Consider the following 15,802-nt stretch of genomic DNA (forward strand, 5'->3'; position numbering starts at 1 on the left):
ATTCTGGTATATGTGACTAGATGGAAACAGAACAAAGTATTTTGCTATTCTGGTATATGCGAGTAGATGGAAACAAAACAAAGTATTTTTATATTCTGGTATATGCGACGAGATGGAAACAGAACAAAGTATTTTGATATTCTAGTATATGCGACTAGATGGAAACAGAACAAAGTAATTTGATATTCTGGTATATGCGGCTAGATGGAAACAAAAAGAAGTATTTTGATATTTTGGTATATGCAACTAGATGGAAACAGAACAAAATATTTTTATATTATGGTACATGAGACTAGATGGAAAAAAAACAAAGTATTTTGATATTCTGGTGTATGCGACTAAATGGAAACAGAACAAAGTATTTTGATATTCTGGTATATGCGACTAGATGGAAACAAAACAAAGTATTTTTATATTATGGTATATGCGACTAGATGGAAACAGAACAAAGTATTTTTATATTCTGTTATATGCGACGAGATGGAAACAGAACAAAGTATTTTGATATTCTGGTATATGCGACTAGATGGAAACAAAACAAAGTATTTTGATATTCTGGTATATGTGACTAGATGGAAACAAAACAAAGTATTTTGATATTTTGGTATATGCGACTAGATGGAAACAGTACAAAGTATTTTTATATTATGGTATATGGGACTAGATGGAAACAGTACAAAGTATTTTGATATCCTGGTATATGCGACTAGATGGAAGCAGAACAAAGCATTTTTATATTCTGGTATATGCGACTAGATGGAAACAGAACAAAGTATTTTGATATTTTTGAATATGCGACTAGATGGAAACAGAACAAAGTATTTTTATATTCTGGTATATGCGACGAGATGGAAAGAGAACAAAGTATTTTGATATTGTGGTATATGCGACTAGATGGAAATAAAACGAAGTATTTTGATATTTTGTTATATGCGACTAGATGGAAACAGAACAAAGTATTTTGATATTCTGTTATATGCGACTAGATGGAAACAGAACAAAGTATTTTGATATTTTGGTATATGCGACTAGATGGAAACAGAACAATGTATTTTGATATTCTGGTGTATGCGACTAGATGGAAACAGAACAAAGTATTTTGATATTTTGGAATATGCGACTAGATGGAAACAGAACAAAGTATTTTTATATTCTGGTATATGCGACGAGATGGAAACTGAACAAAGTATTTTGATATTGTGGTATATGCGACTAGATGGAAACAGAACCAAGTATTTTGATATTCTGGTGTATGCGACTAGATGGAAACAGAACAATGCTGAACAACAATTCATCAGGGTGAAATGTTTGGAAATAAATTCCAATATTTATCTATAATAGTAGAGTGTTGACGTCAAATTCACTCGACACTACACAATAACTTAATATTGACGAAGGATTTTTGAAAATTGAACAGGAGAGATCTGAAAACGATTTAGTAAATAGTCTTGAAGAAGCAACTTTACTAACACACAAGCTAAACTGCAGCAAATGGTTTAAGATATCTAATATCCTGTTTTAAATTTAATACTTATCTGTGTTTGTTTGTTCATTATTAAGCATACATATACATGGAGAGTTATCTGTGGTATGCCCACGGTAGGTATCGAAACCCGATTTTCAACATTATAAGTCCTCGGATTTACCGTTGAGCCACCGAAGAGGGCAAACATTTGTGAAACTGAGTTACATCAAGTTTTGTTTGACAATTCTGATGTGAAATATAATTTAAAACTACACGAATGTAAAAATCAACGCGTCAAAACACCGTCCAAGGATGCCCAGTGGCTATAGTGTCCGACAATAAGGCTAAAGTACGTGGTTCAAGTCTCGTTACTATCACAAAAAATCGCTATCTGCCCTCTGGGACTGCGGATTAGTTGCAAGAACGATGGTCAATCTCATTATTCGATATGTCTAGAATAAACCAAACGTTGGCGATGGATGTTGTTGGCTGTTTATTTGTCCTCTCTTTAACCTATCATTTCCAACATATGGGCGGCTAGCACCGATAATCTTCGTGTAGCTTTGCAAGAAATCCAACAAAGAATCATAAAAATTACCAAGAATAAGTTTTTCTCACAATAAAAACACAGCTTCGCAAAGCAATCATTTTTACAGAGTGTGTCTCTCTACCTACATGTGTGCTATGATTTGTTCTCTAGTGTGTCTCTCCATGTAGGTATGTATTATGATTTGTTCTCTAGTGTGTCTCTCTATGTAGGTTTGTATTATGATTTGTTCTCTAGTCTGCCTCTCTATGTAGGTATGTATTATGATTTGTTCTCTAGTCTGTCTCTCCATGTAGGTATGTATTATGATTTGTTCTCTAGTGTCTCTCTCCATGTAGGTATGTATTATGATTTGTTCTCTAGTCTGTCTCTCCATGTAGGTATGTATTATGATTTGTTCTCTAGTCTGTCTCTCTATGTAGGTATGTATTATGATTTGTTCTCTAGTCTGTCTCTCCATGTAGGTATGTATTATGATTTGTTCTCTAGTCTGTCTCTCCATGTAGGTATGTATTATGATTTGTTCTCTAGTCTGTCTCTCCATGTAGGTATGTATTATGATTTGTTCTCTAGTCTGTCTCTCCATGTAGGTATGTATTATGATTTGTTCTCTAGTGTCTCTCTCCATGTAGGTATGTATTATGATTTGTTCTCTAGTCTGTCTCTCCATGTAGGTATGTATTATGATTTGTTCTTTAGTCTGTCTCTCCATGTAGGTATGTATTATGATTTGTTCTCTAGTCTGTCTCTCCATGTAGGTATGTATTATGATTTGTTCTCTAGTCTGTCTTTCTATGTAGGTATGTATTATGATTTGTTCTCTAGTCTGTCTCTCTATGTAGGTATGTATTATGATTTGTTCTCTAGTCTGTCTCTCCATGTAGGTATGTATTATGATTTGTTCTCTAGTCTGTCTCTCCATGTAGGTATGTATTATGATTTGTTCTCTAGTCTGTCTCTCCATGTAGGTATGTATTATGATTTGTTCTCTAGTCTGTCTCTCCATGTAGGTATGTATTATGATTTGTTCTCTAGTCTGTCTCTCCATGTAGGTATGTATTATGATTTGTTCTCTAGTCTGTCTCTCCATGTAGGTATGTATTATGATTTGTTCTCTAGTCTGTCTCTCCATGTCGGTATGTATTATGATTTGTTCTCTGGTCTGTCTCTCCATGTAGGTATGTATTATGATTTGTTCTCTGGTCTGTCTCTCCAAGTAGGTATGTATTATGATTTGTTCTCTAGTCTGTCTCTCCATGTAGGTATGTATTATGATTTGTTCTCTAGTCTGTCTCTCCATGTAGGTATGTATTATGATTTGTTCTCTAGTCTGTCTCTCCATGTAGGTATGTATTATGATTTGTTCTCTAGTCTGTCTCTCCATGTAGGTATGTATTATGATTTGTTCTCTAGTCTGTCTCTCCATGTCGGTATGTATTATGATTTGTTCTCTGGTCTGTCTCTCCATGTAGGTATGTATTATGATTTGTTCTCTGGTCTGTCTCTCCAAGTAGGTATGTATTATGATTTGTTCTCTAGTCTGTCTCTCCATGTAGGTATGTATTATGATTTGTTCTCTAGTCTGTCTCTCCATGTAGGTATGTATTATGATTTGTTCTCTAGTCTGTCTCTCTATGTAGGTATGTATTATGATTTGTTCTCTAGTCTGTCTCTCTATGTAGGTATGTATTATGATTTGTTCTCTAGTCTGTCTCTCTATGTAGGTATGTATTATGATTTGTTCTCTAGTCTGTCTCTCCATGTAGGTATGTATTATGATTTGTTCTCCAGTCTGTCTCTGTGTGTAGCTGGGTACTATGATTTGTTTTCCAGTCTGTCTCTGTATGTAGCTGGGTACTATGACTTGTTCTCCAGTCTGTCTCTGTATGTAGCTGGGTACTCTGACTTGTTCTCTAGTCTGTCTATGTATGTAGCTGGGTACTATGACTTGTTCTCTAGTCTGTCTATGTATGTAGCTGGGTACTATAATTTGTTCTCCAGTCTGTCTCTGTATGTAGCTGGGTACTATGACTTGTTCTCTAGTCTGTCTCTGTATGTAGCTGGGTACTATGACTTGTTCTCCAGTCTGTCTCTGTATGTAGCTGGGTACTATGACTTGTTCTCTAGTCTGTCTATGTATGTAGCTGGGTACTATAATTTGTTCTCCAGTCTGTCTCTGTATGTAGCTGGGTACTATGACTTGTTCTCCAGTCTGTCTCTGTATGTAGCTGGGTACTATGACTTGTTCTCCAGTCTGTCTCTGTGTGTAGCTGGGTACTATGATTTGTTTTCCAGTCTGTCTCTGTATGTAGCTGGGTACTATGACTTGTTCTCCAGTCTGTCTCTGTATGTAGCTGGGTACTATGACTTGTTCTCTAGTCTGTCTATGTATGTAGCTGGGTACTATAATTTGTTCTCCAGTCTGTCTCTGTATGTAGCTGGGTACTATGACTTGTTCTCTAGTCTGTCTATGTATGTAGCTGGGTACTATGATTTGTTCTCTAGTCTGTCTCTGTATGTAGCTGGGTACTATGATTGTTTTATTCACACAAATACAGCCAACCATCAACACATAAATGTAGATAGTTTATCAACTCTGATATTACATGTGAGTCTAAGAATTAACCAGTACAATAGGGTTTGATTTGCTTTTGACTCTCGTTGCTATTGGTTATCAATTTGTATTTGTTCATAATTAATAGAAATGTTTTTTATTAATACTGGTTAGTAAGACTGGCCAATCACCCAATCTTATATAAGGTTGTCCAGAAGTAAATGTCGGATTATTCACAATGACATTTAGAAAACTGAGTAACTTATCGTTGGTTGTGTAGCTTAAAAGGTCTTTTAATTGTCTTCTGTTTCAGCTCTACTCAGAGTAAATTTTGCAACCCCGAATGTAGCATGGATATGAAGGACATTCGACTGATTTTCCACTACGACTTCAAACTCCGACAAAAAGGTGCCGAAAGTACATGGAACATCAACCAGGCATTCGGCCATGGATCTATTACTGAACATATAGTTTAGCGTTGATTCTAAATGTTTCGAAGTGCAGATGAAAGTCTTGAAGACCATGAAGGTCGTTGAAGGAAGCCATCCTTTGATGAAAACACATTAAGGGAAGCAGTACAGACAGACTCTTGCACAATAGTACGTGACCTCAAGGAAAAGCTAGGCACAAGCACATCAAGCACTGTCAATCACCTGAACACGATTGGACAAAATGTTGGATACATGGGTTCCGCATGATCTGACTGAAGATCAACAAAATCGGCGTTATGAGACCTGTCAAGGATAACGCTCCAAAAATTGAACAAATTGGGAATCGAGATTCTGCCTCATTCACCTTATTTTTCAGATTTTTTCCCCTACAGATTTTCGTTTTTCAAAGCACTTTGACAACTTTTTGAACAATAAACGCCTTCAAACCAGGCATTGCAGGAGTTTTCAACGAGTTCACTGACTATAGAAACTCTGATTTCTACAGTAGGGGCATGAACAGCATCATTACACGTTAGCAAAAGTGTGTTGAAGCAAATGGTGCTTACTTTGATTAAAGCGTGTGTCACCACATTGTTTTATACTTTTCCAAACTTCGCAGTTGAAAAACGACATTTATTTCTGGACAGGCTAATAACAAATGAACGTGCACAACAATTCTTACAAACACATGATACAATAAAAATTATATATATATATATGTATATATATACATACAAGAGTGCACGATAACAAAAATATTAATATACATAAACACAAATTCGCATACAAGTACATATCTATACACGTACAAATACATACGTGCGCCCACCTGAATATATGTAATTACATTCGCTGATATTACAGTTAAGATTAAACATAATAAAAATTAAATTAAATTGAAAATAAAACGAATAAATACATAATTTACTGTATAAAACTTTTTGATAAAGAATAAAACTAAAATGGGTAATGTTACAAAAAACTAGTTTGTTTGTTTTGTTTTTGTATTTCGCGCAAAACTACTCGAGGAATATCTGCGCTAGCCGTCCCTAATTTAGTAGTGTAAGACTAGAGGGAAGGCAGCTAGTCATCACCACCCACCGCCAATTCTTGAGCTAATATTTTACCAACGAATAGCGGGATTGATCGTCACATTATAACACCCCCACGGCTGAAAAGGCTAGCATGTTTGGTGCGACGAGGATGCGAACCCGCGACCCTCAGAGTCGCACGCCTTAACCCAAAAAAACGTTAAATGCTCCTTTAACCCTTCGGAGTTGAATGTTCTGAGGTAAAAAATGCTTTGTTTTCTTGTAATTTGCAGTTACCTTTGGTTATAAGAGCCTTCTTCAAACATATATGGATGTGTGTGCTTATATGTGCATATATATATATATATTGTTTCATGTATTTGTTTGTATTATTGTTATATACGTTAACTTGTTACATTGTCACACGACCTCCTATTTAAAATTGTTTTCATTTACGGATTTGCTGTTCAGTTAGTGATACCTGATGAAGTGCATTGCCGAAAACATTGTGTCCATGTATATTAATATATGTATATATATAGCTCATTAGTTGGTAGTTTCCTCTTTAACATATTTTTTTTCATCGTCTATATTGGTTTTCAAAGTATAATTTCTAAATACTCTCCTCACGCCTATAAATGTGACCAACGTGATGCGCAAAAACCCAGTATGTATTGTTGGTTTGCTACAGTTCGTATACTATAAACCTCGGAAACTATAACTGCGATTGACGCTTCTTAATCGCGAACTTCATATATTTGACCAGAAACGTTTATAGGTTTCGAACATCACTAAACATTTAACTTAGGTGGTTTTACATCGGATATTAGTATTTCTACGGAAACGTTACGTAACTTCAGTGGTGGAAAAACAAGGCATGTGGTCTGTGAAAGAAAAACTAATTCTCTGTTAAGTGAATTGTACCTATATTAACTCGAAATTAAATCGCTCATCGTGAACCTTCGATAAGGCATCATTTAAGTTCCAAACCGAAAGACACAATATTGTTTATAAGTTTGTATAACTTTTGTACGTAGATTATTACTTGTAATAACAGTTACTTTAAATTTTGTTATTGTTTGTATACTACAATATATTTGTGTTAAAAAAATGATAAACTGTAGGTACTAATCTCCTTGGGAAGTACCTAAAGTTGAATTAAAATCAACATTTATTTAACTTCTTAATCTAAATTATAATTTGATTAAGTGTCAGGCGATTTGAAATTGTAATACGTAACAGTATTCATACAGCTCACTGTATGTTTTTTAATACATATGGACTACTAAGTCTTGTTGTTTGTTTCGGATATTCGCACAAAGGTACGCGAGGGATATTTCTTCAAGGCATCCAACCATCCCAAATATGGAACTGAAAGACTATAAGAGAGTTCATTAATCAACAGTGCCTATAGCCGATTCTCGAGCAATTCTGATCGAATATTAGAATTTGACAGCTACACTGATAACGTACCAGTGGCCCCGAATTAGGAAAGGTTAAGGAAATTATTATGTATTTCAAAAATCGAACACTTTTTTTACGTTAGAGAAATGGTGAAGCTAATAGACAAATGGAATTTAACACAAGATGTTACGTCGAGTTTGTTGTTTTGTTTACAGGAAGTAATCATGCTGCGAATATGTTTACTGTGGCGCTTTCAAGTACCATGTAAAATCAACAGAAGAATTAAATGGAAAATAATCTCTACTTGTGTTATGTTGTTGTGATGATTATAAACCGAAAGGAACTTAAAACAATGTCTTATTTCGTTGTTCGGTTATTTGTTGTTAAGAAGGAAACTGCACAATGAACTATCAGTTCTTTGCCAACCACTGGTAATAAAACGCGATTTTTAGTGTTGTAACTTACAGGCTTACTGCTGAGCAATTTGGGAACACAACACGTAATGGGCTAACAAAACACAGGTGGCACACAATCGTTGCGTTTAATTTTACACTGTCTACATTCACGTGATAATATAAGTAAATTATTTGGTTAATCATTTTTAACCTATTGGATAACATACTGTGAATAGTCTTAGATTGTTAAAGTAACTGGTGGTGTTGACAAACATCGTCCTTATTTTGTATTTAATGATTGGAACAGTAAAACTTGTTAACGCAAGTGTGAGTTTTGGCAGGGTAAGAATCATCTTCAGCTAAGATGTGAGTGTGTGTGTTTCCTTATAATAAAGACACATGGGGCTATCTGCTATGTTTCCCGAGGGAAATCGAATCCCTGATTGTAGAGTTGTAAATCCAAAGACTTACCGTTGTCACACTGGGGGACATTCAGCTACGATAGATTTATTTTCATAATAGAGTGGTTGGCTTTTGGAATGGGTTGCCGTCAAATTTATTCGATGCAGTTAATGTAAAATAGTTTAAGGGAAAAACCTGAACTTGACTACTTATTTCTTTATTTTCACGTTTGGTTCACTTGATGGGATGACCTAGATGGACCATTAGGTTTCATGTTTTCTTACATTACATATATATGTATATCGTAATGGTAAACCCACAATGAGACGTGATATTTTACTTTATTTCATTGTTATTTTCTTTTGAACTTATAAGATCAAAATTTTTTTATTTACGAGCATCTTTTTTAACCGAAAAAAAAAGCCTACAACAGCCCAAAGGTAAACTTGGTAGCTTATAATACTTATATTCTAAGTTCGATCTCTGCACTGGGCACAGCGCAAATAACCCGCTTGTATATAAAAACTTAAATAAAATAACATTTAAAACCCAAAAGTACTCATAAAGTCTAGTAATTACAACTAAATAGTTAGATCTCTAAACTGTAAGCACACTGTTTCACAGCACTATGAGCAATCTGATAGCCAGTCTGAGTTTGGGTAGAATGAGTAATAAAACGTTTTCATATATCCAATTCAACCAATTATGGAATATAAATATTAAGCGACATTTGGACAATAAAACTTTAGTGTTTTTTAATTATCCATCAAACGTTTTTTTTTTGTATTTCCTGTTATAGAATATTGTGAAACAGTTAAGTACCAGAGAAGGAAGGAAGTGTGTGACGTTACTTCCGGTTGAACGTTAGAACAACAACATTTCATATGGAAGGTTTTTCTTGTAGAGGATAGTATTACATTTCTACTGTTTTCATCAAAGCTTTTTTTCAATACCATGATGCACTGGCTTTCATTCACAAGCTCGTTTCTTCTGTTCCTGCAACTCAGTTTTGGTAAGTGCAAATCTGTATCACAAAGTATCTTTATTTTATAGGTCTGCAATGTAAAGATGTCATTTTTAAGTCCATGTACACTCCGAGAGGACTATGTAATTCGCCAACTATTACTTTGAAAGTTCCTTGTTTATTTTCCTCACTTGTTGACTGTTATGAAGTACTTCTTTTGCACAATCGCAAACTTCATTAGTTTTCAGTTTGAAAATGTTGGATATTCGTTAGATATTAAACGAAACTTAGAAAAATATTTTTACATCTTTTAATTTTCTCACTAGCTTAACTAATTCTTTATAAAAACGTCCTTGTTTCCTCGTCCAGGTAGTAAGTGTCCGCCGCTACCTATTTCCGAGATCAAGCATGGGAGTTTAGTTCGAAAAAATCACATGCACGTCGTTGTTAAATGCGACAAAGGCTACTTTTTAGGTGGAGGCCAGCGAGACTTGATTTGTCGCGACGGTAAATGGAATGAGCGAATCCCCAACTGTATTTTTGCTGGTAAGGAATAATATTATATTATGAGCATTTCTAGAAGCAAGTAATAATTTGTAAAGGTTTAATGAGCATTCCTTCCTGTATCACTAATTTTAGCAAACAATTTTATGACATAGATTTAATCTCAAGCTATCAATTCAGTCTTACACCCACCACTACAGGGTGGCCCGTAAGTCCCTATCCTTCCATAAGTTATTATGTTATATTCAATAATACTAATGACGAGTTGAAGGCAGCTGTTACCGCGGCGTTTGGAACAATGACCCCTGCTATGTTGAGGAAAATGTCCCACAGAACATGTCGTCGCATAATATTATGCAGCGAGAATGAGGGACAGCACACAGATACACTGGATACATAAGATATATGGATGGGTAGGGACTTACGGGCCACCCTGTATATTAGTACAGATATGTTGATGATACAATTGTTGGATTCACATCTACACAACACACACTTAGTTTTTTCAATCATGTTAGCTCGATACATCCAACATTAAGTTCACCTGTGAACAGGAAACAAACTAATCAAACAGCTTATCTTAACCTCAAGATCACTAGAACTGATACACAATTCAAAACAGAAATCCACAGAAAAATCACCCTTACTGGATTATACATTCCTTGGGACTCACAACATGAAACGAAACAAAAACTCAACATATTGAGAAACCAAATAAACACAACCACAAAACTATGTTTATCCGATAACATGAACGATGAAATTAAGAAAATAAAACAACACTTTATCAACAAATTTCCTCAAAAAAACCGTGGAAAAAATTATACACACACACCTAGACCAACAACAGACAAACAACAGTAAATCCCAAGATACAACAAACTACAAAACCTTATACTGCTGCATACCATATGTTCCTGACATCAGCAAAAAAATAACCAACATTTGGAATAAACTTATAACAAAATACAACATTCCAGTAAACACCAAATGTATTCAAAAACCAGGTACAAAACTTAAGTCCATAGTATGTGTAAACTATACTGACAAACACCACACTAACATTATTTATAAAATACAATTCAACAACTGCCACAACTTTTATATTGAAGAATGAAGCAAGAAAATGGAAACCAGATTAAAAGAACGAAAAAAAAAAAAACACACCTTCACACGTTTTCGAACACTGCAACTCAAATAAACACAACATAACCGTAGTAAATATCAACATACTAATTAAGGAAACAAATATAAACAAAGACAAAACCAAAGAAGTTCTGCCTATGCAACGACTCAAACCATAATAAAGGAACAGCATCCCAAACACACACATCTTTGTTCAATTTCAGTAATGTATTGGAAGACTGAAAGATATACCTTCACTCTTATTAATGATATAAATATCATAAGATTGTTTTCAGTGCAACAGAAGATAATATGATGAGAAATTATGAGCGTCCATTTTCTATTCAATTTCAGTACAAGCAAATTCTGGTTTTATACCATCACAATTCTTTGATAAAGAGAAATCAGTTAGCTTCGTATTAAAAATAATAATAATAAAACTGCTTCTTAATAATATTTTATAATAAACAGTTACGATTTTTTGCCTTAAGCAGTTACATATTCTATCAAATTGCGTAACCTTTAAAATGTCCTTTCCAACATAAAGTTTTAAATTAATCTTTAAATATACCTGTACTAAGAAATCGCTTAGCGTAAACAAATACCGTTTCTTCATAATGTTATCCATTAAATAGTAAGGATTCAGCAGCCACGTGCATAGTTAATCGCATGTCCTTTAAACAAAACCGTTTTTCTTAATGTTTTACATTGAACAGGTTAACCCTAGATCTGTAAAGCAGTCACGTGCTCTATCATATCAGTAAAGTGTTGAAAAACGCACCACAATAATTGTCATTAAAATGACCTCAAGTGTAGTATACCAATTCTTCTCTGAGTTTGAGATTTTAGAACACTTATCAAACCTTCCATTCAGTGTTATTGAAGAACATTTAACTCAACAAATTGTTCATATACATTTCAAATTCTTGCTGCATCTTAAGAACACTATAGTCTTTTGTTTACTTATAATAATTCAAATCTTTCCTTTCATACAGATTTCACTACATGTCAAAATGCTGAAAATCGCATAACTCCCTGACACTAATTTTTATCACATGTATACATTCACACTGTACTGAAAATTGCATTTACCAATCAACAGGCAAATATTACAATGTAAGTGAAATAGTTGTTAGTTGATAGTAAGTATAAATATTTTTTGAAACTTAAACTAATCTTTATTACATTCAACTGCCAATTTTATAATTAACTTCAGTCTAACTACTGACAAAGATTATTAGCAAAAACGTTTGGTCTTTATAGGGCATGCCTTACGTGGTAAATTCGCTGGAGTGCTCGTCCTCTGGACGGAAGCTATTTAAATTCGTGAATAATGAAATGTTATCTTAGGACACGAAAAAGCTGCTTCCCTTATAGGTAATCGTAAGAAACGACCATAAAATCTTCGCCATAGACCCCATGCCCCATTTGGTGGAGTTCCATCAAGAGGGAGTTGTGACATATGTGCCTACAAAAACCATAAAGTGCAAAACTAAAAAAATTGTATATACCCTCGCATGGATATAATAAGCCTCCATACTAATTTTGGTGAAGATCTGTCCATATCCTGCGAAGTATTTATACGAACATAAAACAGAGGGCACAGTTATATTCATATAGATTTACATAAAGCCAAAGAAACAAATTTTGGGTAACAAAGAATGAAAGTTTGTGGTTTCAATGTGTTGTCACAATACTTCCTACAAATATAAACAAAGGTATGTAATTATTAGATTATTTAAACGATGATATCAAGATAATATCTACTTAGATGTAAATAAGGAAATACAGCACATAATAGTTATAAGTTAAGGGAAGCCAGCAGCGCCTGTATGATACAAACATTTGATGTTAATATTACGTGGAAATTCTCAAAAGTATTTTGATGAGCATAAGGTTTCAAAATTTATTTCAATTGTTTATGTGAAGCGTTTGTTTATTTGCCATTAAGCACAAATCAACACAATGGGCCATCTGTGCTCTGCTCACCACGGGTATCGAAACCTGGTTTCTAGGGTTATAAGTCCGCAGACACACTGACTAATACCACAATAATGGCTCTAAATCGATGTTGAACATGTAGGATATGTTGCTTAACATATATAATACAAGGTACACACCAAACGTTTCGTTGTAGATTTAAATCGTGCCACCATAATGGTTATTAAGATTTGCTAAAATGTAGTAAACTCCCTCTGGTGTGTAAAATAACCATTAACACAATTTACAAATTGGAAAACAATTAACACTAATTGAAAATAATAATATAATATTGCAATTAACTCACAAAAGTCCAGTAATCACTTACAATGTTTAAAAAACTGGGTTTTGATACCCGTAGTAAAGAGAGCGTATAGGTTTGTACCAGCAGGAACCAACCAGTTAATTTCTAAATTTAAATGTTTTTACACAGTTAAAAATGGGTATGTAACTTGTGTTGTATTGTTTACTATTCTATCAATAACAATTACTTAACAGAAAGTTTTATTTGTTATCAAGTTAAAGATTAAACTGAACCAGCTACTTGTTAAATATTTCTTTTTGGTTTATCACATTTAATCTTTATATAATACTTAGACATGCAGTGCCACCCTCCTCCTTATGTCCCACATTCTAACGTTATTGGTGACAACTTTGAGACTGGACAGACCGTCTTATATGTGTGTCACGAAGGTTACAGTTTAGTGAAAGGCAATGGGAAGATGACGTGTAAGGTTGGCGGGAAATGGGGTGTACGTAAGCCTATATGTGAAGGTAAGTTCTGCTTTTACTTTCTGTATAATATAAAAACTCCATCAACTGTCAGCGCTGGTTTTGCAATGAATTTTGTCTTTGTGATGTAAATAGTTAATGTGAAGAGTTATACATTACTATATTATACATCAGGTTAATGTGTTGTTAAACACTAGTCTAAAGTACTAAATAAAAATACTGATTATTTTGTCGATTTCCACAATGGAGAAGCTCTGAAGATAGAGCAGAGTGTAAAAATTCAATGTTTGTACATTGAAATGAGTCTTACAGTATGATGTTTAAGATTCTGACGAATGCTCACTTTGCACCGTACAATAACACTGTAAAACAGTATCATCCGCCTCTGCAATCCTTCCAAATCCATCTCAAATGTTCGGAAACATCGAAAACATCGGAGCAATGCCCTCTGTGCCATAACAATTAACTCACAAAAGTCTAGCAATCGCTAACAATGTTGAAAAAAAGGGTTTTGATACCAGTAGTGAACAATGTTAGCATTCCACGAAGAAAAGGTTTTACTCTTGGAGTGCTTCTTCCATATCGCGTCCCTTTGGTCAATCACCATTAGAATACCATCAACATTCCACGGATAAAGGTGCTTTTTTTCTTTTTTTGCGCGAAATGACCTTTGTCAATGTTTTAATAAGTAAAAGACACTAAACAGATGTTTCTTAATGTTAGGTCCGGCATGGCCAGGCGGTTAAGGCACTCGACTCGTAATCCGAGGGTCACGGGTTTGAATCCCCACTACACCAAAAATGCTTGCGCTTTCAGCCGTGGGGGGCGTTATAATGTGACGGTCAATCCAACTGTTTGTTGGCAAAAGCGTAGCCCAAGAGTTGGCGGTGGGTGGTGATGACTAGCTTCCTTCCCTCTGGTCTTGCACCGCTAAATTAGGAATGGCTAGCGTAGATAGCTTTCGTGTAGCTTTGCGCGAAATTCAAACCAATCTTAATGTCAGAAGACTGTTCCACTTTCTACTGTCGGAGGAGCTAGGACCAAAAAATCTTTGCACCCAGCTTTGAACAAAAAGTCATCCTTCACGTAATACTGAGTGAAATATTACAAAGAAAAGACTCCAAACTGACAATAAAAGATCTCAATACACGTGTCTTAACTAATACACATTCAAGTGGCATTGAAAAGTACTAAATATAAGAGATCTCAGGAAGTCACCACGTTGGGATAGATTATATAAAACATTCATCGTTTGACTTCAACGTCTTATTTGTCATCATACGTTTGCCAATAGACCCTAAGAATCCAAACAGATGAAGCGTTCTTTGTTACAGATCTATGGAGGCATAGCGTCAGATACTAGAAGCCTACTACGAAGAAAGAAATGATCTGGCATCAATATGAATTACTTGTTTCCTTTTTAGCATCTCCTGTTTCCAAATCCTGTTTTCTCAAATCCTCGCTTAGCATCTCCTGTTTCCAAACATCCTTTTTTCTCAAATCCTTGCTTGGAATATTGCCTTGCTCGATTCCTACTCAGCTCTTTCTGTTCCATTTTAACGTACATAAAAGGGCGTTCCTTTGCAACCAACTGTCTTTTGTAATTATTTTGTAATTATTTAAGGCAATTACACGCTTTTTATTACAGTTGGGATATTTAGTTGTACTCAGTTGAGCTTCGGAATTCTTTTTGGCAAAATCAAAAACTTAGCGACTTTATTTCTTCTTGAAGCACCACAAAAGGATAGAGTTAAATTGTTTTCCCCTGTGTCAACCGAGCGTCCGTCAGGATCTTAATCATGACATAAAGAAAAAAACTGTTACGGTTTTGTTATTAGTAGAGCAATAGTTTTTAATACTCTTATAAAAAATAAAATATAAGATATGTTAAAAAATAAATAGTTGAATCGAATGATACAACTTGTTTTTACAGAAACAAAATACATGTTTCGAATTTTATTACAGCAAGTTACAATTTTGTTTGTAATAAGTTTAGCAGATTTCGGTTTTTTTGGGATCTTCCTATCTTTGATTATATGTATATTTTTGTATTTCATCTTTCGTAAGGTTATGTTTTAATATTTCTACGAATATATTTTGTTTTAGGAAATCTAATTCCAGTGATATTTTTAATTTTTTTCTGGAGAAATTCATGTAGTTATAAACAATTTTTGATTTTTTTTTGGTAGGTAACGTCACTGATAATATATTTTGTATTTTTGTTTCGGGAAAGTTATATCAATGATAATTTATATTCAATGTTATTTT

General features: G+C 34.3%; 2 protein-coding genes across 3 annotated transcripts in view; one reads left to right on the forward strand and one right to left on the reverse strand.

Annotated features, from left to right (window-relative positions):
• The window catches only part of LOC143246582 (uncharacterized), a 32,093-nt gene that overhangs the window by 7,579 nt on the left and 8,712 nt on the right, over positions 1 to 15,802 (reverse strand). The window lies entirely within an intron of this gene.
• The window catches only part of LOC143246575 (complement C2-like), a 31,356-nt gene continuing 24,609 nt past the window's right edge, over positions 9,056 to 15,802 (forward strand). Inside the window, exons 1-3 of one of the 2 annotated variants that reach the window (XM_076493521.1) lie at positions 9,056 to 9,241; positions 9,563 to 9,739; positions 13,400 to 13,576. In XM_076493521.1, coding sequence (XP_076349636.1) covers positions 9,184 to 9,241; positions 9,563 to 9,739; positions 13,400 to 13,576 — 412 coding nt within the window. In that variant the 5' untranslated portion in view covers positions 9,056 to 9,183. The remainder of the gene's footprint in view (positions 9,242 to 9,562; positions 9,740 to 13,399; positions 13,577 to 15,802) is intronic. The other variant, XM_076493520.1, reaches the window with a different exon arrangement.

The sequence above is a fragment of the Tachypleus tridentatus genome, chromosome 3 (genome assembly GCF_004210375.1).
Source record: "Tachypleus tridentatus isolate NWPU-2018 chromosome 3, ASM421037v1, whole genome shotgun sequence".
Taxonomy (NCBI): Eukaryota; Metazoa; Arthropoda; class Merostomata; order Xiphosura; family Limulidae; genus Tachypleus; species Tachypleus tridentatus.